Below are 24,714 nucleotides of genomic sequence, written 5' to 3'. Positions count from 1 at the left end.
GATGTGTCAGTGTTTCCACCTAGCTGTGTACAGTTAGTCCCCCAGCTTATCCTAGTGGTGATTGTATTTTGGTTTCACCTGTGACCTGTTACTCTGTGTCTATTTAAGCCCTGTGTTTGCATTGTGTTCTTGTTGGTTCGTAGTTCCCTGTTGTGTGAGTTCCTCTATTATGTTTTCTGAGATGCCTTTTGCCCAATGCCCATTCATGGAAGATCCTGAGTTGAATTGCTCTGCCTGCTATCGCCTGCGTACATTTGGGTCCTCATCCATACTCACTCGTAACATGAGGTTTCCAGCCAACAGCGACAACATGCCTGCCTGATTGCAGTGGGACAGTGGCCAGGACAAACAGCATTTCAAGCCTCTTTCCAAAACACCTCACTGTTATCACCATCACACCACAGAACAATGCTGTCTGGAACAATCAAACTCTGGCACCTTTATAGTTAAAAAGCAACACCAATGGAAGGTACTGTATACTTTTATACAGTACATGGAACTTTATAACCTCCCAGCAAGCACGGTCAGGACCTGGACGAATCAGTGACGTCTCCATTGGGGCCAGATGAAGTCAAACCAAGACTGGTCAGATATGGCCCAGAATATCACCAGATTTCAACCAACATACATTTTACCCACTAAGACGGACGTCCCTGGATGAATCAGAGGGAGTCTGATCGAGGCTCAGATCAACTTAAGTCATATCATAACTAGTCAGATCTGGCCCAGAATAAGATATATTATTTAATCTGGTGAAGACGTCCTGGAAATGACGTAAAGATCATCCCCATATGGGCTGTGATCTGGCCTATAGTCCTGAACCTAAAGATAATCCCCATATGGGCTGTGATCTGGCCTATAGTCCTGAACGTAAAGATCATCCCCATATGGGCTGTGATCTGGCCTAGTCCTGAACCTAAAGATAATCCCCATATGGGCTGTGATCTGGCCTATAGTCCTGAACGTCACCGGAGTCACTGGAGGGCGTCATCATTACGTTATCATGACGTCATTTGGCTTGCTGGGCTATTAACCTTGATGAAATATGCATGACAGTGGGAGCTTTGAGTTGAATCATGTAGCCATGTCTTGGGTTTTATCATGCCTGAGGTAACTGTGCAATTTCTCTCTTTGTCTCTCTGTCTCTATCTCTATCTCTGTCTCTGTCTCTGTCTCACACACACACACGCACGCACGCACGCACGCACGCACGCACGCACGCACGCACGCACGCACGCACGCACGCACGCACGCACACACACACACGCACACACACACACACACACACACACACACACACACACACACTGGTTTGTCTCCGTCAGGCTCGATACAGTAGTGAATCGAGGAAAAACACAGTAACCTCTCAACGCTTCATTCAGCAGCATAATGTACGTAACCATGCAGTCAGTGTGGGAGCGTGTTTAACTGTCACACACTATAAATAATGGTGTCTCGTCTCGTGTCTCATTTCTCTAAATATTGGTTCTCGCTGTGAGCTCATTATCTATGTTATGCTGTCTCTACTGTATGTTATGTTAGATTGTAGCACAATTTGCGGAACAATTCCCTGACAACATTTCACTGCTAGCTTGTACATCTTGACAAATGAAACCATCTTGATTTATCTGACTCTCTGGTCTGGAGGCTCCTACCCTTCAAATGGAGAGAAGCCCTAAGCCCTAACCCTAAACTGAGGGAGCATAGGGCTGAGAGCACATTATGCTTGACCCGGTGATAAAATGGCCACCAACGTATACAAGTCAAACAAAGAACAAGATTCCTACACAGGATCTTTGTCTCTCTGTCTCTGTCTCTATCTCTGTCACTCACACACACACACACACACACACACACACACACACACACACACACACACACACACACACACACACACACACACACACACACACACACACTGGTCAACAAAAACACCTTGAAGACCCTAACGGGAGCCCTAGTACAAGGTTTCTTCGACTATGCATGCACCTCTGCTACCATAGCACCTCAAAGGCCCTTTAACCCTCTAACACCCGCATTAATTTCTACTTGCAAAAAATAGATTTCAACCTTACTACTACTTAAAAAATAAAAGTTTGATGGAAAATGTATAATAATTATATAATAAATTCATAATTTCATAATTTCAGAAATTTTTAATTTGTGTGAATTTCAGCCTCTGTGGGGGGTATTTATATGCAAATATCATGACCAATGGCATTGAAATGGCATTGCAATGAACATCACTGATGACGTTTAGGTGAAAAAATAACAGAAAAAAATATATAATAATTTAGTAATTCAATTAAATAAAATTGTTGCTAAAAAGCAACGCTGGGTCTTAGAGGGTTAAACAAGGCTACGGACTTCCCAAAACAAACTGGTCGGGTCAGGCTACTACTTGGCCTCACTCCCCTTTATTTAAAAAATGTTTGCCTGCACTTTACCTCCTGAGTTACGGTATGTCATTACACACTACTGTCATGCCAGTCTATGATGCTCTTGTCAAGTGGACGAGGATGACACAATTAGGACAAAATAAACACAATAATTGTGTTGCACAATTCTGTTGCGCATCTAGCATATTGGAATTCATTCTTGGAAAGGTACATCTTCATAATAAAGTTTGACTTCTCCATGCAGCAACTGTGAGTGATTGTGGTGCAACTGCAAAGTAAATCATGCAGTCCTGCGACGGAGTGATGGGACCTTTACTGTAAATGAGCTTCGGTTTGTCTATCCAAATTCGTGTTGGTGTTAAACTGGCAGATGATCTTCTTGGACTCCGATTGTGAGCCACTATGTTCAGAAACATGCATCTGGAGCTGATACCGAAGGTTGCTTACACAGCAATGAGCTTTGTCTAGATATACTGTCCCCATGAGGGACTGTGGAAACGGTGAGGCCTTTATCCAAAAGCTAAGGAATTTATTATTTGTTAATTCATGAAGTGTAAAGTGGACAAAGAAATAAATGAATAAGAATGTGACATGGTGACAGTGGTGAGAACAGCCTGTACCAGCACACGGTACACAACATACGACGGGCAAGAGGACAAGAACAAGATGTTTCAGTAGACAAAAAGGGGAACAAGATTAACATACAGAAACTATGGAACAGACTATGGAACAGATTTGAATAAAAACACAAGATTAGATAAATGTGTAATAGAAATGCATCCACGGCTGATGTCCAAACCCCACGGTCTCATGGCTTATCTGATAGCATGCATGGTGCTCCCCTTTTCGCATCAATCCAGATCCCTCTGGCCCAGTTACTCTAAACAGAGTCAGTCTTATCTGCTCCCGGTGAGCTGGTTATGATGATGCTAATACACCCAGTTTTATCGGTTTACTCCAGGCCTTGGCACACTCTCCTGCAGTTTCGCCATTGACGTCGAGTAGGAAGAAATGTGTCATGTGTTAAAACCAAAGATATATACAAAAAGGTTTCGAATGCTTTTGTCTCAAGAGTCGAGAATGGGCTGTGCTTTGACTGGAATGTTCATGGGATTAATGGAAGAGTTTCTCTCCTGTCAAAGCTGGCCTTTTGTTTTATTTTAATCTCTTCAGCACAGCACAGCACAAACCCGAAAACACCGTGAATTTGACTTGAGGCATGTGAAAATCGGGGTTTGTCCTGATTAAAGTATTCCTTCTCTTTTAAAGTAATTCAACAAATGTGTTAAATTGTGTATGAGATTGAAGTGCAAGCGTAGCAATCTTCTTAGTCCCTGTTCATGTAAGTAGAACTGTTTAATGAAGGTCATTCATCAAGTCCTGTCATTAAGGAAAATGCTGCTGCTTCAGGATGCAGCATCTATGGAAACCATGTGTTCTCATTAAAGTGTTTAGTAATGCTTACATTAAATGCACAGCATGTATATTGTATGTAACCAAAACTGAACACCACTAATTGTTAAGCACCACAACCAGAGAGCTCTTTGGTTTAACGATTACAGTGTTTTTATTAGAGCCATGCATTCATGTATTTGATTTATAACCCCTGTCAAATAGTGAATGATAGACCCCAAAAAAAAGGCTTGGGAGTTAACACAGGATCCCAGAGCCCCATGGGGAGAGGGGAGATTGTATTTTTATTTTTTTATGATTATGTAAAATGTATATTTATTTATATACCGGTATATAAATGGCTTTGTTTAAAGTTGTCATTACAGGAAAAAGTTAAAGAGACATTTGACATGCACCATAAAACCAATCACCCAACCTCCTACTATCAAGCCTTAACCACTTAAACCCTACACTTCGTCCTCCTTTTGGGTGCTCCTCACTAGTAGTGGAGCCAGTAGGATACAACAGCAGTGACAACACACAGAATGGGGAGGAATTCATTGGAAAGAAAGAAAGAAACAAACAAACAAACAAACAAACATGCAGGCAGATGGAAGCAGGCCTAAAGAAGATAGACTGTAGTGTGTTCACTCCAAGGGGCCAGCTAGGCACTCCAATGTTGAAGCGCTGGGCCCTAGTGGTAAGAGGAAGGACTGCAGGCGGACCCGTGGATTCATGACGAGGAAACCCCGTGCAACCGAGCGCTCAATGTTAAAGCCCAGCTGCACTTCCGCATTTGGACACCAAAATTTGGTGCCCAAATGCTGAATCAGCTAAACAATGCGGAAATAGACGGTACTTCCGGCAGCCTTCCGGGTGCTTCAAAACGCCACTGAGCAACTTCCACTGACATGAATAGCGGAGGGGGCGGAGCTTCGCGCCAGTTTAGTCTCTATCCTTTTAATACTCTATGGTTCACTCTGCTCCCAAGGGGAGGTGGAGACAGAGCTGCACTTCCTGTTGCATTGTGACAAATATTAAGGAATCAGAGCATCATTATATTCTTATAATATAAATAAAGAAAGAAATAAAATTTGAACCCATCATCAGCTCAACAAAGGTAGACCTATAAACCTTTTTGGCCGCACAATATGTTCGGAGCTGTCGTCAACTGAGGCTAAAGCCAGGGCACATCTGGAACAAGCTCACTGAGTATCTGTTCTATATCTTCATTACCATTGCTTCATTGCACGTGTTTTCATTGTCGTTAGGTTGTTTGTTTGTTTGTTTTTGTTATTGTTAGGTTGTTTGTCGTGCACGTATTTCCATTAGAATCAGAATTAGCTTTGTCACAAGAAAAAAGAAAAGAAAAGAAAGTCAGTGCAAAATGTCAGCACATGTCGACCTCATAATTGACATAATTGACATAACTGACACTGGTATAATAAAATTGTGGTTAGGATGTTACCTTCCACCCAATCTGGAAGTAGGAAGCATAAATCCCTATGCTGCTCATGTGAGACGCAAGCCGGATCTAAAACTATACCAAACAATAGCAGAAAAAAAGTACAAGTTGAGAGAGCAAAAACTAACAAAGAAAAGCCTCATAAGAAAAGAGAAAGTGGATGTGGATGCGCATTGCTCTCTATCGAGAAGAACGTTGCTTCAATTATGGATTTAATTGCTGTGTTTGCTGCAAATGAATGCCAGAAAGATTACACTAGAGATTCAGTCAATGTGAGTTATTGACTGTTATAATATTTTAAATCAATGATCAACGTCATAGCATATATTCATTATTCATTTGGTTGTTGGCTATGTGGAATGACCTACCAAAAGACATGACTGTTCTCGACTCCCTACCAAAACCTAACCTAAAATAATTCCTGTCTTCAAAATACATAGTTTAACTCTTTGAACATCTTGATAGGAGAATACATACACATGAAGATAGATAGGAACGCCCACAAACGTCACATCCGGTTTTAGCCTGGGGTAAAGAAAATGCGTACGATCCTTTGGATCACTTTCAGAGCGAGTTGTTGGATGAATATTGACAGCCAAGAAAAATCCATCAGAAGGACATCTGGAACGCAATCGTTCACTCGCCCTCGGAACGTTGGATGTTCTTTCTCTTCCTTGATGTTTGCCTTGATGCCTGACATTCAGCACCTGGCCTAAATATAGGCATTGAGATATACACACAATCATTCATGTACTGTTAATAATCATGCTAATAAGGTATTCAATCAATCAAAAAGATTTACGCTGAGAGTTGCAACACTTCATTTTGTAACTAGTTTACTCTTGTGGTCAAAATGTTCCATGAGACAATTCAGTTGTGTAAGTAGTCCCAAGTGCGTCCAACAAAATAACAAAACGTTGCGGACAGCTACAGTATGATAGTCAACAGCTGGCCCCCACATGAATTTACTTGCCCACCCGATGAGATAAAGCTGCCATCTATCATGATGTTTGGCATCATATTAAATAGCCACATGTTTGAGTGTGTTTTTGACCAAAACAGATATTTAGTTTAGATGATTCACACTGCAGATCTATCCAGGAAGCCAACGGCTTTTGAATCTAGCCGCCTGATAGACGCTGGCCAGGAGATCTATCACCAGAGAGAAAACACATAAAGCTTTGGTTCCAGGTCTGGTGCTGTTTATTTAATTTTTCTAATAGCCTCCTTGACTTTCACTGTATTGTGTTAAATTCACACCCAGAGCCAGTCAGTGACACTATTCACTGGAGCGACTTTAAGGTTTAAACAACAATGAATTGCAAATTAATAAATTATAGCATGACAGCAGAAAACATGCATTAGTGCCCAATGTGCCCATCTTGTTCCAAACTGCTGGGCTCAATTTGTATATTTTTTTGTCCTTTTAAATGGAAGTCAAAGTGTTCTCACAGAGGACTTCACTGAGCCATCAGCCTAATAGCTTTTTTAAGGCCAACAGCTTGGTGTAAATCATTCATTTTTATTTTTCATTGGAGGCAAAAGGCAAAAGTGAAAAATGAAATGTGTGAGTGTTGATTTAAATGGACGAATTAAAAGTTAGGAGTTTACTGTGCAGGAACAAAGATGGTGTTGTGAAAACAGTAGCAATTTGATTTAGGTCAGATAATTAAATTCATAGATATCATTAGCAATAATGAGGAGATCACTCTAACTTTAGAGATGAAATTAAATGAGCGTAAGACTTAAATGGGGTCAGATGTGCATTAGTTCTGCATTATGAGGTCGAGACGGATGTCACTGTGTATATACACACTGGGACACATCAAAACAAGCACAGCGTTTTAAAATACCAGCCCAAACGGCTGTGGCTGCTTATCATTTGACAGGAAATCAATAAATAAAAGGCAAAAATCAATCACTCTGTAAGCTGCCCAGAGGGCACAGTTAACCACTTAAACTCCAGCATCCGTATTCTGGGGAAAACCTTTGTAGACAATATCAGATCTACAAGCTCATAGAGTCACAAACACAAAATGGATGAACATTCTGCAAAACTAGATGGACATTTTGCAAAACGCTCAGCTAAGGTTTCCGGTCTATAATCTTACAATTTGTGGCATTGAAACTTCCGACAAGAGATTTAAACTAGAAATATTGTTCCTGAAGAATCAATGTGGGGTCGCTGCAAGCCAAAAGACAAATGCAGTCAAGGTCCCCAAAACATTGTACTATGAATAGTACAAATGGAGTCCAGGTCTTTGACTTTATATATTTGACTGTTGTATTTATGACTAATCATTATAGGCCTACAAGTAGGCTATAAAGAATAGAGGGAATAGAGGGAATGGCAAATCGAGTGGCAAAGTGAGAGGCAAAGTGAGTTTAACATTGTTAACGTTGTTTAATGCAATCTGTTTGGGCTGTCAAGGCACAGACACAAAATATCTGTCTAAGCTTCAAATCGCTCAGAATAAAGCCGCAAGGCTTGCACTGCACTGTCCAGTGGGTGTGAGGCAGAGTACAGAGAGATTGGATTGCATGCCAGTACGTCTCTCATGGCTCAGAGTAGAGGAGAGGTTGGCATGCAATTTAGTGAGTTTCTTTAGGAATATTTGTCATAGTAAACAACCAGTTTGTCTGTATTCACAAATACATTATGTGATATATCGTCGTCATGCTACCAGGCAGGCTACTAGTGGTCACGTACATGGTCAAAGAAAAACCCAGAACAAATGGTTTGTAGATCTTTGTTTAGGGCCAATACAATATGGAACACATTACCCACTATAATCACGGAAGCACCCAGTAAGTTGCTCCAGTCCATAGCGCTAATTCTACCCTGCATTAAGGCTATGGAAACGATGGCGTCTAGCTCTCGCATGAAATGCAGACCAGCCTCTCTTCTGTAGCGGGAATATAAAGAATGTTTATACAAAGACGGGTTGTGTAATTAATTAGAAAGCCTACTTTCCTTAGTGGAAGCACTCTGAGCCCCCACCACACGTATAATTCCACACGAATATTCCTCAACGGCCTGTTATAGCGCGACCATGAGGCCGATTTAGGCAAAACACATTTCTGTAGATTACTCGTACACATTTTATCCACAATTCGGTATACACTATCTCCATAGTCATGTGATCAACACGGATCCCATCTTCCATCCTGATTGGCTAAGATTGGCATCCAAAGCTCACATGATTGGTCCGTTTCGAACAAAATGCCACAAATGACAAACACAGTGTGCAATTTCCGTGAAATTATACACGCACATTTCCACTAGGCCGAGGACGACATGCCACTCATTTTTTTCCAAATCAGCCTCACGGTGGCGCTATAACAGGGCAATTCCTGTTTTGACCTATAACTGCATCGATCTGTATACAAGTTATGTATGCTCACTCCCTAGAGGCCATGGAAAAAACATTTTCCCTGCATCCCTCCACATCTGCCGGTTATAGCGCCACCATGAGGCCGATTTCTGCAAAACACATTGTTTATGTTAGTCGCACAGATTTCATCCAAATCGGTACACATGATCTCTGTAGTCATGTGATCAAGACGAGCCTGTTGGATTTCTCAGATTCTTCACTGATTGGCTAAGATTGCCTTCCAAAGTTTTCAGGAGTGGCCCGTTTTGTACAAAATGCTGCACATGTCCTGCTCATCCAGAACTCTATCCTCAGAGATGCTATGAGTGATCTGGCTCTGTTGCAAAAAACAGACAAACAAAACATTTTATATTACAGTTTATATTACTCCTAAACATTTTGTCAAACATCACACACACTCCTATCATCCTGGTGGAGACCTGTTCCCTGAAGGGCACTTTTTCTAGTTGCACATGTTTTTTTTGCGTTGTGTTATTTGTGTTGTGTTGTGTTATATGTTTTGTTTGTCATGGATCCATATGAATAAATAATAAAGGACAGAAAGTATTTTTTGTCACTCAGTAAGCGTTCCTGCATAACTTCCGCACTCTATATATATATTATTCACATTCGGCAGCCAAAGTCATGCTGTATAAAATGGTAGGGTGGTCTCAGGTTAAGTTAAAATGAGCCAGCTAAGGCTTCAGAGTGGAATAGTGTGAGAGTGACGATCCTAGCGTTGACTCCCATTGTAACAATGGAATGTGGAAGTGCTCATTCTATCTCAATGGGATAGTTCCAATGTTTGGAACTTTCGCCCGCCCCATAGGCACCCACTTTGCGGCGAGATCAAAGCGTATCGTATGTACATCTACAAAAAATATTTTGAATACATGTTCTGATGGCCCTTATTAGATATAATGCAGATTTTTCCCTTTATTATGTCTGAAATAAAATATTGAGTTAGTGGCCCAATTTACATTAACATGTTAAACTAAAATGGGCTAAAATAGAGTTTTTCGTTACCACTGACGCAACATTGCTTACTCAGGATCTCTGTCGGGCCTTTGCTCAACATGTAAAGTGTCTTGAGAACTTGTTGTGATTTGACACTTTAATAAAATGGAATTGAATTGGTTAGAGACCAGGCCTGCAGGGACCACATCTATTGGCTGGGTCTATCCTGAGGCGGCCAATTAGGACAGAGGATGAAAGAAGGTGAAGGGACGTGTTATAACCTTTGTTTAGGGAAGGACAAGGGCACAGCTACAACGTCTTTTAGCCATGCTTTAACCCATTATAACCTTTGTTTAGGGAAGGACAAGGGCACAGCTACAACGTCTTTTAGCCATGCTTTAACCCATTAAAGGACAATGGCACAGCTACAACGTCTTTTAGCCATGCTTTAACCCATTGAAGGACAATGGCACAGCTACAACGTCTTTTAGCCATGATTTAACCCATTAAAGGACAATGGCACAGCTACAACGTCTTTTAGCCATGATTTAACCCATTAAAGGACAATGGCACAGCTACAACGTCTTTTAGCCATGCTTTAACCCATTAAAGGACAATGGCACAGCTACAACGTCTTTTAGCCATGCTTTAACCCATTGAAGGACAATGGCACAGCTACAACGTCTTTTAGCCATGCTTTAACCCATTAAAGGACAATGGCACAGCTACAACGTCTTTTAGCCATGCTTTAACCCATTAAAGGACAATGGCACAGCTACAACGTCTTTTAGCCATGCTTTAACCCATTAAAGGACAATGGCACAGCTACAACGTCTTTTAGCCATGCTTTAACCCATTAAAGGACAATGGCACAGCTACAACGTCTTTTAGCCATGCTTTAACCCATTAAAACCAGGAAGGCATCTGTGGCACATTGGTTCGCTATTCAAACATATCAGATATAAAAGCTCATAACACGCATATTTGTGCTGAATGTGAATGCATGTACTAACGAAAATCCACTTAATACTTCCTAAGGTTAATATGAGCAGAATATTTTAAATAATTTTGTATTAGCACATGCATTCCATACATTCCATAGAGCTGGACCACATATGACATCATCAACTTGTGACGGGAGTTGTCCCAATCGAGTGAAAGATGAACAACATCAACAAATACAAACACACTATTATGTACACAGGAGAAAAGGGAAAAACATTGGCAGTGAATGACACCTCCTTTCTATGGGAAATTGCATTTCCCTCCCCTTGTGGTCTCCTGACAAATGATTTTTCAGGCTAGTTTAGAAAGAAGTCTGCTAATTTATTGTGTTAATGTGAATCTTAAAAAAAATTTATAATAATGAAGGGGGAACTCTTCAACTTTGAGACCCAAAGTTCTGAAGCACTTTGCTGCTGTCGGGTGGAATCTTTACAGTATGTCCAAAACTAATAGCCTACTGCCTATTGCCAGTTACAGTGAATGTATTTCAATAGCATCATACAGGACTTTCCTTTTAAAACCAGCCGCCAATTAAACAATGTTGGTAACATTCATTATTGTTTTAACTAAAAAATACATTTGGATAATATCAATGTCGGAGATATTATTAGATTTACGGAGATTGTCAGTCAAATCTATACTGTAATCCATTCCAATCATTAGTTTTGCACAAAAAACACTCCTTGGGCTAAAAACAGCCATAGCCGTCATCACAAAATGTGATGCGGTCATCACATTAGCACATTTGGGCAAGTGGCTATGGCTGTTTTTAGCCCAAGGAGTGTTTTTTGTGCAAAACTAATACTTGGAATGGATTCAGAATCATGAAAACCCCCTAGTTTGACACGTCACATGCTAATGACAGCAGAATGAATTCTAGATCATTTTGCCTTATTGTGCCCTAACATGTTTTTGATGGTGGCCATACGGATAAGCCTCCTAGATGACAAATCCATTGAGAAACGGACCTTTACTCTCCGCGGTCACGGAACTGCCATAAACGACCCAACTATGTCTATCATCATCATTTCATGTGTTGTTTTTTTACTTTATTTTATGTCACTGAGCAGTATGGGTGGGAGGGATTGAGCGTTTTCTTTCCTTTTCTTTTTCTTATTGTCTCCACCAGGCCGAAGTAATGGGGAGAGTGTATGTTTTGCACTCCGTCCGTCCGTGTGTCCGTCCATCCGTCCGTCCGTTACCAGCTAATCTCCGGCACCGTTGGCCCCATCCATGCCAAACTGTGCACACACACACTCCATGGATGCCAACGACCAACCTCTGCCCCAAATATTCGGCCTGTTCTAGCGCCACAATGAGACGATTTAGGCAAAACACATTTCTGTAGATTACATTTTATCCATACATCCCACAATTCGGTATACACTAGCTCCATAGTCATGTGATCAACACGGATCTGCACCATTTCCCATATTCCATCCTGATTGACTAAGATTGGCTTCCAAAGCTCGCATGATTGGTCCGTTTCAAACAAAATGCCACAAATCACAAACACAGTGTGCAATTTCCGTGAAATCTGTTGGAATTCTCTGATTCTACACTGATTGGCTAAGATTGCCTTCCAAAGTTTTCAGGAGTGGTCCATTTTGTACAAAATGAACACAGGGCCCGAGTGCATTGAAACTGTGCACGCATATTCCCACTAGGCTGAGGAAGCAATTCAGATCAGCCTCATGGTGGCACATTAACAGGCCAAGTCACGTCTTTACATGCACCAATCTGCATACAACTTTGAATGCACAAAACGTGTGCACACTAGACTTCTCAAACTCTGCCCGAACCCGACCTGGCCCGATCGGTACCGACCCGACCCGATGCAATGAATGACCTAATCATTAATCAACGTCACCATTCACCAAACGATTATAAGTGATATAACTCTATAAACGCTACACGTAAGCTATAACTTACATTAACCAAGTGTATGATGACCACGCGATGTTATACAGTCCACTGCAGGCTACACGCTATTTGATTTCCAAAATGCTTAGTATTATAACCGCTGTCCGTGGGCGCGCCTCGTTATATGTGCCCAAAATAACAGATCTGTAAGCTGTCGAGACACGCCATTTATAGCCAAGTTGGCAGTTGGTATAATACTATTGTCACTCTGTTCGAGACTGTTGCACAACGGTGAATGATTGCACTTTGCGAACGGAGACAATAATAATAACTGTGTCACTTCAGAGGAAAGTAAAGGGATCAGCTGCACTATTCATCTTTACTCACCAGTCACCACCACTGTCTGGAATCCATTATGGGCGGCGGTGGCTCAGGGGTAGAGTGCCAGGATGGTAACCGTAAGGTTGCCAGTTCGAACCCGGGCTCCCCCAGAGTTACTGTCGAAGTGTCCTTGAGCAAGACACTGAACCCCTAATTGCTCCCGATGTGCTAGTTGGTGCCTTGCATGGTTTCCGCTGCCATCGGTGTATGAATGTGTGTGTGAATGGGTGAATGTAATGCACAATCTCTGTAAAGCGCCTTGGATAAAGGCGCTATATAAATACACCATTTACCATTTACCATAATGATGGAAATGGAACATTGACAGCCTAACTAACGTGAGTTACATAAATCATTTATTTCGGCGATAAGTCCGTTGACCCATTGAACTACGTTCTCACTCTCACACACTGAACCACAGCGCCGACCTGCCGCCATTTAGTGGTGTTGTTTTTTTGTTTGTTTTTAGTCTGGCTTTTTCAGGCTTCGGGCTTAACATTATGGTAATTTTTAGGGTTGGGCCGAACCTTGGGTCTTAACTTTTGGGCCCGTTGAGAACTCCAGTGCACACTCCCTACAGCCCACGGAAAAACACTCCCTACAGCCCAAGGAAAAACACTCCCTACAGCCCAAGGAAAAACACTCCCTACAGCCCAAGGAAACACTCCCTACAGCCCAAGGAAAAACACACTCCCTACAGCCCAAGGAAAAACACACTCCCTACAGCCCAAGGAAAAACACTCCCTACAGCCCAAGGAAACACTCCCTACAGCCCAAGGAAAAACACACTCCCTACAGCCCAAGGAAAAACACACTCCCTACAGCCCAAGGAAAAACATCTGGCCTACATTTTTGTCTCCACCAGCCGAAGGCATGGGGAGAGTATGTTTTGCACTCCGTCCGTCCGTCCGTGTGTCCGTCCGTGAACAGCTAATCTCAGCCACCGTTAACCCGGTCGATGCCAAATTTTGCACACACACTCCCTGGATGCCAACCATGAACCTCTGCCCCAAACTTTCCAGAACGGCCTGTTATAGCGCCACCAGGAGGCCGCTTTGTGCAAAACAAGTTTTTCGATGCCATATTTTGCACACACACTCCCTGGATGCCAACCATGAACCTCTGCCCCAAACTTTCCACAACGGCCTGTTATAGCGCCACCAGGAGGCCGCTTTGTGCAAAACAAGTTTTTGCACAGTACACCTACAGATTTTGTCCAAACATCACGCAAATTGGTACACAGTCTCTCTAGAGCCATTCAACGAAACGGGTCTTTCAGATTTATCAGACTCCATCCTGATTGGTTAAGATTGGCTTCCAAAGTTCACAGGAGTGCTCAGTTTCAAACAAAATGCTGCAAATCATGAACACATCGCGTGATTTCCGTGAAATTGTGCACCCACATTCCCACTAGGCCGAGGACGAAATGCCACATGAACAATTTCAACTCAGCCTCAAGGTGGCGCTATAACTGGCCGAAAAGTGTTTTACCTCTAACTGCACGGATCTGTGGATAACCTGGTGGAGACCTGTGCCCGGAAGGGCACTTTTTCTAGTTCAATTCTGCCTTTTCGAGCGCCACTAGGAGGCCCATTTATGTGCAACACTCTCTTTTTATTGTCTCCACCAGGCCGAAGGCATGTGGGGAGAGTATGTTTTGCACTCCGTCCGTCCGCGTGTCCGTCCGTCCGTCCGTCCGTCCGTCCGTCCGTCCGTCCGTGAACAGCTAATCTCGGCCACCGTTAACCCGGTCGATGCCATATTTTGCACACACACTCCCTGGATGCCAACCATGAACCTCTGCCCCAAACTTTCCAGAACGGCCTGTTATAGCGCCACCAGGAGGCCGCTTTGTGCAAAACAAGTTTTTGCACAGTACACCTACAGATTTTGTCCAAACATCACGCAAATTGGTACACAGTCTCTCTAGAGCCATTCAACGAAACGGGTCTTTCAGATTTCTCAGACTCCATCCTGATTGGTTAAGATTGGCTTCCAAATTTCACAGGAGTGCTCAGTTTCAAACAAAATGCTGCAAATCATGAACACATCGCGTGATTTCCGTGAAATTGTGCACGCACATTCCCACTAGGCCGAGGACGAAATGCCACATGAACAATTTCAACTCAGCCTCAAGGTGGCGCTATAACTGGCCGAAAAGTGTTTTTACCTCTAACTGCACGGATCTGTGGATAACCTGGTGGAGACCTGTGCCCAGAAGGGCACTTTTTCTAGTTAGTCCTGATTTCATCTAAATATCAATCCTGGTTGAGACATGTGCCCCGAGGGGCACTTCTTCTAGTTTTTTCTTTGTTTCTTTATTTTTTCCTCCTTTTGTTTTTCATAAAACAAAATAATTCACACTGTACAAATTGAATAAGACTTCATAACCTGTTCTTAAAACATATTTGACAAAAACAAAAAAAGAGTTAAAACACCTGTGGCCCTGAGCAGGCCCGCCTCACTCTGTTCTAAAGTATATTAAAGGGATTGTGACATTAAAAAAAAGGTTTTGGAATTGTTCTTGTTTTTTCTTTAGGTTTTTAATCTCAATTGCACCCAAAAAACATGAACTTTTAACATTCAGTAGATTTTCTGTGATCTGGGGTTTTCTGGCTCAAACAGGTGCTCTGATTTGCCGGCAGTAAGTGACATCACTTACTGCAAATTTTATGTCAATGGGATTTGCCAGCAGATGTCACTGTTTCACTGTGTTGCCTGTTTTCATTGTAGCTCAAAAGGCCCAAAAAAAACCCAAATAAAACTTCAGACCACAGAAAATCCACTGAATGTTCAAAGTTCAGGTTTTTTGGGTGTAATTGAGGTCATAAAACCTAAAAGAAAAAAGAAAAAGAAAAAGAAATGAAAATGAATGTCATAAAACCTTTAAAAGCCTGATTGTAGAGGAAATGAGGGCGCAGCAAATCCTGGGACATTAAACACATTAAAGTACCAGTGCCGATGGACAACACCGGTTGACCATTTTTGCCTTTTGATGAAGGAAACTTCTTTGACAACAAATCTTGATTTAGGTTTAGTATACAATTTTGAATAAAACAATTTTGTTTTTGTCATATATTTTAGTTCTATTAAAGTCATCATATAGTAGTTATTATTACATTTTTATTTCGTTTTCGTCAGTAAAAAAGGTAGTTGATGAAAATGTTTCGTCATAGTATTAGTCTAAATTAGCACTGACGCAAAGCCTATAATGACTTAAACCCTCTCGTCTTAGTGAAACAGACTTGAGTTACAACTGTACTCTACATTTACAATTTACAATTTAGGCATTTAGCAGACGCTCTTAATCCAGAGCGACTTACAATAAGCAAGAACAAAAGCATGGGAATACATCACAAAAAGCATTTATCATAAAACATACTCTGACCACTTTGTTCTGTCTACTCCAAGATGGTTAGGTAGTATATAGTAAAAAGTAATTCACTCATTCCTCTTTCAATTTTTGTCAGGTGAAACCTGACCTACAACAGCCCCTGAAATGTACGCGACCATTCACAACCCAGTCGACTCCAGGGTTGCCAAGTCTGCTTATTTCCAACAAAACTTTGATTGTTTTTTTCCCCACAGTTGCTTGCCTGGTTTTTGGAGGTTGGTTAGCTTATTTCTGTCACGACAGTTGCCAACACTGGCAACAACCCATAACATCCCATCGACTGCACGGCATGCAGTCACAAACTCAACGTCTGCATGGCATGAAGACTCACAACATAATACTGGCCATGTGGAAATTGATGCCAGCAACCAGGCATGTGGAAAAGAAACCACACGCGTCAATGTGCAGGGCATGAAGAGTCACATTGACATCAATGTGCACGGCATGAAGAGTCACATTGACATCAATGTGCACGGCATGAAGAGTCACATTGACATCAATGTGCACGGCATGAAGAGTCACATTGACATCAATGTGCACGGCATGAAGAGTCACATTGACATCAATGTGCACGGCATGAAGAGTCACATTGACATCAGCGTGACATCAATGTGCACGGCATGAAGAGTCACATTGACATCAGCGTGACATCAATGTGCACGGCATGAAGAGTCACATTGACATCAGCGTGACATCAATGTGCACGGCATGAAGAGTCACATTGACATCAGCGTGACATCAATGTGCACGGCATGAAGAGTCACATTGACATCAGCGTGACATCAATGTGCACGGCATGAAGAGTCACATTGACATCAGCGTGACATCAATGTGCACGGCATGAAGAGTCACATTGACATCAATGTGCACGGCATGAAGAGTCACATTGACATCAATGTGCACGGCATGAAGAGTCACATTGACATCAGCGACAGCACGCAACAAGTCATATGGAAAATAAACAACAACATAAACGTGAACACAACGGAGACAGCGCTTCTTTCACCTGACAAATATCACTATTATTAACACTATCACAAATATACTATTTTATATATACTAAAATTATATATATATAAATATATATATATATATATATATATATAAAATAAATTATTTGAAGTAACCACTTCAAACATAAATATACAAACACATATGCAGTAAAAGTAAACGAGAATAAAAAAATACACTATATTTGAAGCAACCACTTCAAATATAAAGGTACGCTCTAATAAAGCTAAATCTATGTGGGCGTAACGTAACTAGTATAAGGCATTTAAGCTAAATATTAATTTTCTGTTCATCATTGGTATACAAGAAGCACATCACTACAGAGAATCAGTTTTTCCCATTGCTATTGTTCCTGTTTTTTTTTTTTTTTCTGTTCCTTTTTTTCCCTTTTCTTCTATTATTTGAATCATTTAAAAGGTGGGCATGATAAGCTTCGGCTTCAGCCCAAACCTTTTCAGTCAAACTGTAATTCTGAAACCCCCATTCTGAAATGTACTGTACTGTAAATGACTGAGATAAATAAATAAACTAACTAACTAACTAACTATGTGATCATTTCTTGTTTTGTTTTGTTTTGTTTATGTGCTTGTTTCTACTCAGAGCATATTGCTATATCATGTATGATATAAATATTGTTTGGGGGAAAAGAAGTCACGCTGGAAGTCTCCGAGTCTCATTAATGAACATGTACTCAATTTCCCTTTCTTACACGCTCTACCAAACTCAATTGTGACAGAGAACACCTCAGCCCCTCACACTGTGACAGAGAACACCTCAGCCCCTCACACTGTGACAGAGAACACCTCAGCCCCTCACACTGTGACAGAGAACACCTCAGCCCCTCACACTGTGACAGAGAACACCTCAGCCCCTCACACTGTGACAGAGAACACCTCAGCCCCTCACACTGTGACAGAGAACACCTCAGCCCCTCACACTGTGACAGAGAACACCTCAGCCCCTCACACTGTGACAGAGAACACCTCAGCCCCTCACACTGTGACAGAGAACACCTCAGCCCCTCACACTGTGACAGAGAACACCTCAGCCCCTCACACTGTGACAGAGAACACCTCAGCCCCTCACACTGTGACAGAGAACACCTCAGCCCCTCACACTGTGACAGAGAACACCTCAGCCCCTCACACGCCCCATCAACAGCACCTAATTTATGTATACACATACACAACACAAGGTCACTTTGTGAACTTGTAAATCAGTTATTTACAATCCACCCCCTTCCTGATCTACAAAGTAAAATCCTGTTATGTAAACCATATTAATATGAAACAGCTAGCAACTATTGAAATTAGTACAGCCTAATCACAATCGTCATTAGAAAGAAATACTGAATGCAAAACTTTGTAATTCAACATCAGAAGAACCATATGGGACAGTTTGGTACTATCTCAGGAACTGTTAGTACTGTAACTGTAAATTAATGCACAACAGTACAGGCTGGTTTAACATTTTAGGAACAGAGAGGGTGAGTGAGAGAGAGAGAGAGAGAGAGAGAGAGAGCGTGAATGAGTGTGTGAGTGTGTGAGTGAGTGAGTGAGTGAGTGAGTGAGTGAGTGAGTGAGTGAGTGAGTGAGTGAGTGAGTGCGTGCGTGAGGGAAATCTATGCACAGCAGGCATGGAGAGGACCTTTCATCTGCATGCTTAGCCTCATGTGACATAATGGCCAGCATACTGTGTTTGTGCCCCACTACTGCGCACATGAGCCGAGGATGAGACAATTACAATTTAGGCATTTAGCACACTCTCTCAACCAGAGCCACTTACAAATGCGAGCTCAGAGTGAGCAGAGTAAGCAGCATGAATCCTCATCAGCAGACGATAGGCTAAAGCCAAATTCCAATACCCAGAATCTCGGCTACTCGCTCACTCGCACTCAGTCACTCCAGCAAGGTGGTGTTATGGTGGAATTGGTGACCTGCTGAAATATGTGACAACCGTGTAGACAATCACATAATGTAAATGTGTCCTAATGTCAATTGTTGCAGTTTGTTCATTAGCAGAGTTCAACCTAACTGTATTTAGGCCATGTATTTAAAGTCTTCCATGTAATAGTTGTGTGAACAAGATGGTCACATATTTGGCAGGTCACCAATTTCACCGTCATTTGCCACGCTGGAGTGAGCGAGTGTGAGTGAGCGAGTGGCCGAGATATTGGGTATTGGAATTTGGCTTAAAACATAGTCACATACGTAGTGTGCAAAGGTGCCGTTCACACCTGAGAGACAGCTGTCTCCTCTGTGTCTCCTGTCTCTTCTGTGTGTCGCACGGCTCGCAATGCATTTTCAATGGGAGTCACGTGGTTTGACGGGGGGGGGGGGGGGGGAGGAGGGCAGAAGAAAGCCAGGGAGCAAGCTTGTCTCGTCAAACCATGTGACTCCCGTTGAAAATGCATTGCATCAGCACAAAACCAGTCGCCCTACGAAACATAATTTTTTCTGCATGCAAATTGTAAAAAGCAGCCTGCAGCGCAGTTTGCAGTATTGCCAGTTCTGCTTATTGTACACGAGTTTGGGCTAGTTTTCCTGTAACATAGCTTAATATTCATAGTTGCCCTGTTGCCCGTTGCTTTAGTTTGGGCATATTTCTAGTTGCTTATTTGGGCTTGCTTTCATGATTCTTTCTTCTTTTGGGCTTGTTTTCATAGACCTGGTCGCTTGTTTCACTCACATAATCTGGCAAGGTAGCTTGTCACCAAACAAAACATTGTTTTCGCTAGCTTTGCTTTGGAGTTGATCAATTGGTATATGAATTGAGAGTTGACATTGAGAATAATTATGGTATCTGTAATATTCTGGGACTCTAAATAACCACACTTGGAGAGCATACAAACACAGGTCTTTACTTGGTGACTCTCAAAGCAGAACTGAACACACACAGCACACTCAGAGGCTACAACAGGCTGCAGGGGATCTTGCTAATCAGCACAGGTGGAAATAATGTTCTCAATCAGTGGCATGCTCTTTCACCTAGAAGACACTCTATTACAGTATCTAGTTCACACTGTACGAGTAGTCGGCACTGAAACATGACGAGTCAGATGAGCAGACTTAGGGCCGATTCATACTCCTATTTTAGAGCCGAATAAAAGTCGGTTCGGCGCTGTAGAGCCTACAATTTGACGTCATTTGAGGTTCGGGGGGGGCGGGTACCGTCCTAAAGTCGGCTCTTCGGTGCTACTGAAATTTTCTGACGAGCCGAAATCATTTCGGCACTACAGCGCCGAAACAGCGCTAAAATAGGAGTATGAATCGGCCCTTAGAGAACCACTCTACAGTGGAGCATTTACCGCCTTATCACTACAACACGGACAGCGCCGTCTAACCGAGGGTCGCCAGCCGACCGAACATGTTTGGTTCTTCATCAACGGGTTCTGACGCGTTGGCACGGCGATATGGACGGAAAACGACGGGAGCTTGTCATCGGGAGTCTCCTGCCGACGCGCTGCCGACGCAAAATAGTGAACGAATCTGTGCAACATGGAGTTGGCTTCACACTGCCTCCTCTGTGTGCTGCTGCTGCAGATTCAGTCTGAACACGTGCTGGAGGTCCATCAGATGGGGGGGGGGGGGGGAGGGGGAGGGTGAATTGCTTTGAAGTGCAAACGGATGCTGGTCTTCTTCCCCCCCCTGTGCTTCAAACACTGCATCTGTCTGTACTGTAGGCCTTTCAGATACTGTAGGCCTTCAAACACTGCATCTGTCTGTACTGTAGGCCTTTCAGATACTGTAGGCCTTCAAACACTGCATCTGTCTGTACTGTAGGCCTTTCAGATACTGTAGGCCTTCAAACACTGCATCTGTCTGTACTGTAGGCCTTTTTTATAGTGCTCAAAATGTTCATGAGTGGATGTTGAAGAATTTGTGACAAAGTAATCGAAAGGGCATCGACAAATGTAATGGAAAAAATAGACATTAAGAAAGAGAATAGAGAGAGAGAAACTGCTCTGAACTCTTTGGCACCCGACCTGTTGGAATTCCCTCCATGTAAATTACTTTTACATTTATTGTCTGAATTACAATTATTTCGAAAACATTACACTTAACACACGTCCTTATTGTAGTTAATTAAACACAGAGGGGTCCATTTGGCAATGGTCACATTATAGAGCTGTCTCACATCCTGTGAATCCTGACCACTGCCTGCATGGCCACACCCGCAATTCCATGCCGGTTCAACTGTGTGTGTGTGTGTGTGTGTGTGTGTGTGTGTGTGTGTGTGTGTGTGTGTGTGTGTGTGTGTGTGTGTGTGTGTGTGTGTGTGTGTGTGTGTGTGTGTGTGTGTGTGCGCGTGCGTGTGCGTGCGTACGTGTATATTTCTTTTTTTTCCTTATTTTTTCCCCCAAATTAACAGTATATAATAATGTAATAATGCTTGCATAGATTTAGATTAATGCTATTATGCGAATGACGCTTATAAAGGCATAGAAACATAGGCATCTAATTATGTTAGATTTCCATTACAGTTTTGTAGTAGCCATAGCCAGCCCATTAGATTGATATCTAATGTCTGGGGCACGACTATTGAAAAGTGGTTCAGAACCATCCCAAAGAGAGTGTTTCTTTTTTTTTTTTTTTTTTTTTTTTATCCCACGATTTTGTAACCCAGTTTTCTTTGCACCCAGTGCCAATTATCTAATGTAATCCTGGGCGCTACACTTCCTCTGCCAACCTGGGGGGGGGGGGGGGGGGGGGGGGGGGGGGCGCAGCGGACTGACCTCATGCCTCCTTCTATGCATGAGGAGTCCAAGCTGCTTCTTTTCACCTGACAGGGGAGAGTTTCCCCGGCCGTACGTAGTGCGTCGAAGGAACACGTTATTCCGACCAGTTCCTTTCCCAGGCGACCCGCTGGCCAGGGGGAGGTAGTTTAGAGAACAGGATTACTGCATGTTTTTTTGTGAGGGTCCCTAGGGGACACGGGGAGAATATGCAAACTCCACACAGATATAATCTTTGTCTTTTAACAGTGTCCGAGATAAACAAATCAATCAATCAATCAATCAAAAAAAATTAAAGGTACCTGACTTTTTTCTCTGGCAAATCCCAGATGATTCAGACCTGGTGTTGTAAGACACACTGTGTCTGATCAACGCCACTCGCTTTAAGATCGGATATTTTTGCTACTTTTGTGTGACACTGTAGTATGATTAAGTAATAATAATAATAGTAACTAGGACAAGTGCTCCTCAGGTCAGGTAGGTTATTGTAGACCAGAAATGTTCGAAATGTGTGGATGGGATCAGGATGGAATATGAAAAATCGGACAGATCCATCTTGATCACATGACTATAGAGATAATACCATTTGGAAAAAATCTGTAATCACATGACTATAGAGCGTCGCAGTCCCTCCCCCTTTCAGAACAACGAGTGGCCCAGGAAATGAATCTCAATGCATTTTCCTCATAGACTTTTCAGAAAGTATTTATTTAAAGACCTTTTAAGCGTCGTACGAAGCCAACTCTTGTCGTGACAAATCATGACAACACACACAATATTTTGGACCAAACAAATAATTACAAAGAAAGAAAAACAACAAAAAAAGTGTTAAAACCTGCCGTTTTTTTTCTACTTTCTAATTCTTTGTTTGGCCTGAAAAATTGTGTTTGCTGTCATGATTTGTCACGACAAGAGTTGGCTTTGTCCGCCGTGGCGTAAACGTCTTTAAATAAATACTTTCTGAAAAGTCTATGAGGAAAATGCATTGAGATTAATTTCCTGGGCCACTCGTTGTTCTGAAAGGGGGAGGGACTGCGACGCTCTATAGCAGGGTTCCCCAATAGGCGGCCCGCGAGCCATTTGCGGCCCACAGAGCGCCCCCTTGTGGCCCATGAAAGAATTTCTTTTTTAAGGGTCCTAGATATAAATGGCATTAAATGGGGGTCAGTAGCCTATGCATGTCAAACTGGGCATCCTTTTCAAATGGGGTCTTGCCCTGAAAATTTATTTTCAGGGCAAGACCTCGACCTCGCGCGTGCAGACTCGGCCCCCAGCCTGGTACGCTAGTCAAAATATGGCCCTTGAGGAAAATTAATTGGGGAACCCTGCTCTATAGAGATAATACCATTTGGACAAAATCTGTATAGGACATAGGTTCTGCTCTGGCGTCCAGGGGGAGTGTGTGTGCACAGTTTCACACCGATCGGGCCAATGGTGCCAGAGATTATCTGTTCACGGGCCAATGGTTCCGGAGATTAGCTGTTCACACACACAGTCGGACACACGGATGGGTGGACATGTCTCGGCCATGCCTTCAGTTTGGCGGCAACAAAATAATATCTCAAATTTATCAGGCGTTCAAGTACCCAAAGACGCTTTACTTGGGGGGGGGGGGGGGGGGGGAGAAAACAACAAAAGGAAAAACAACTTAATTAGGAAAAAAGTATGGAATTAATTTACGGAAAAAAACATAAAAGGATTAGATATGGCGATAAGAGGTTTTTGTCCGACAGCAACGATATGATGTTAAGCCTGAATTATAAATGGTTAATTATAAATAGCACCTTTATCCAAAGCCCTTTACAAGGGCATTACATTCACCCATTCACACACACACACACACACACACACACACACACACACACACCTTCACACACTGACGGCATAGGTAACCATGTGTATGGTCGTTCAGTGTCTTGCTCAAGGACACATCAAGGCTAACCCGGGGATTCGAACCAGGAACATTGCAATTCTCAAGCGGCCACATCTACCTCCTGATCTACTGCCACCTGTCGAATGTTGTACGATGGAGTGGATTGGCTATATTTGCCATATGACTCATCATACATCATTCATTATGATTGAGACTGCGAGGGATGGTTCGTGTCATTTTGGGGTTAATTCGTAAGACTCCATTTCCACAGATTCAGATTCAAATAGCCCAACATAGCGGGGGGGGTCTACTCACTCATAGTACTCCGCTGCCGGTGTGATCTTGTACTTGGAGTAGGAATCGTTGCCCAGGAAGGAGCTGTTGATGATCTTGGGGTCGGTGCAGTTGGGGCTGTTCCAGGGGTTTCCACAGTGGAGCCAGGGCAGGTCTCTGGTCATGGAGGAGAACAGGTAGTAGAGGGACCAGGCGATGATCACGTTGTAGTAGAAACCCACGTACAGAGCGATGATGATCACCGTGTATCCCACGCCTGAGGAGGACCACAGCAGGGTTTAGATCAGGGGGTCCTCAACCATTTTCATGTCAAAGACCCCCTCCCCCAAATTGACACATATTAGCCTGCGAACCTGCCTTTGTAAAAGTTATGCCAATGAGAGACTATTTTGATTGAGCGAGCAGTTATTCACAACCATTTTAATTTCAAGATCCCCCAGCATTTGATATGCCAGACGACGGACCATTTTGATCTCTGGGACCCCTATCTACACTGTAGTGTTAATTTAACCCATTCTGACCAGGCACCCATTTTGGTGTTGGCATCATGTTATGCTTTAGCTATTGAAAA

General features: G+C 42.6%; 1 protein-coding gene across 1 annotated transcript in view; it reads right to left on the bottom strand.

Annotated features, from left to right (window-relative positions):
- slc6a2 (solute carrier family 6 member 2) overlaps positions 1-24,714 on the bottom strand; it is a 73,684-nt gene that overhangs the window by 36,794 nt on the left and 12,176 nt on the right. Inside the window, exon 4 of the mRNA XM_083793621.1 lies at positions 24,165-24,399. Within this exon, the coding sequence (XP_083649747.1) occupies positions 24,165-24,399 (235 nt within the window). The remainder of the gene's footprint in view (positions 1-24,164; positions 24,400-24,714) is intronic.

The sequence above is a fragment of the Protomyctophum parallelum genome (assembly GCF_964188405.1).
Source record: "Protomyctophum parallelum genome assembly, chromosome: 2".
NCBI lineage: Eukaryota > Metazoa > Chordata > Actinopteri > Myctophiformes > Myctophidae > Protomyctophum > Protomyctophum parallelum.
This window is presented reverse-complemented; position numbering and strand designations above follow the sequence as displayed.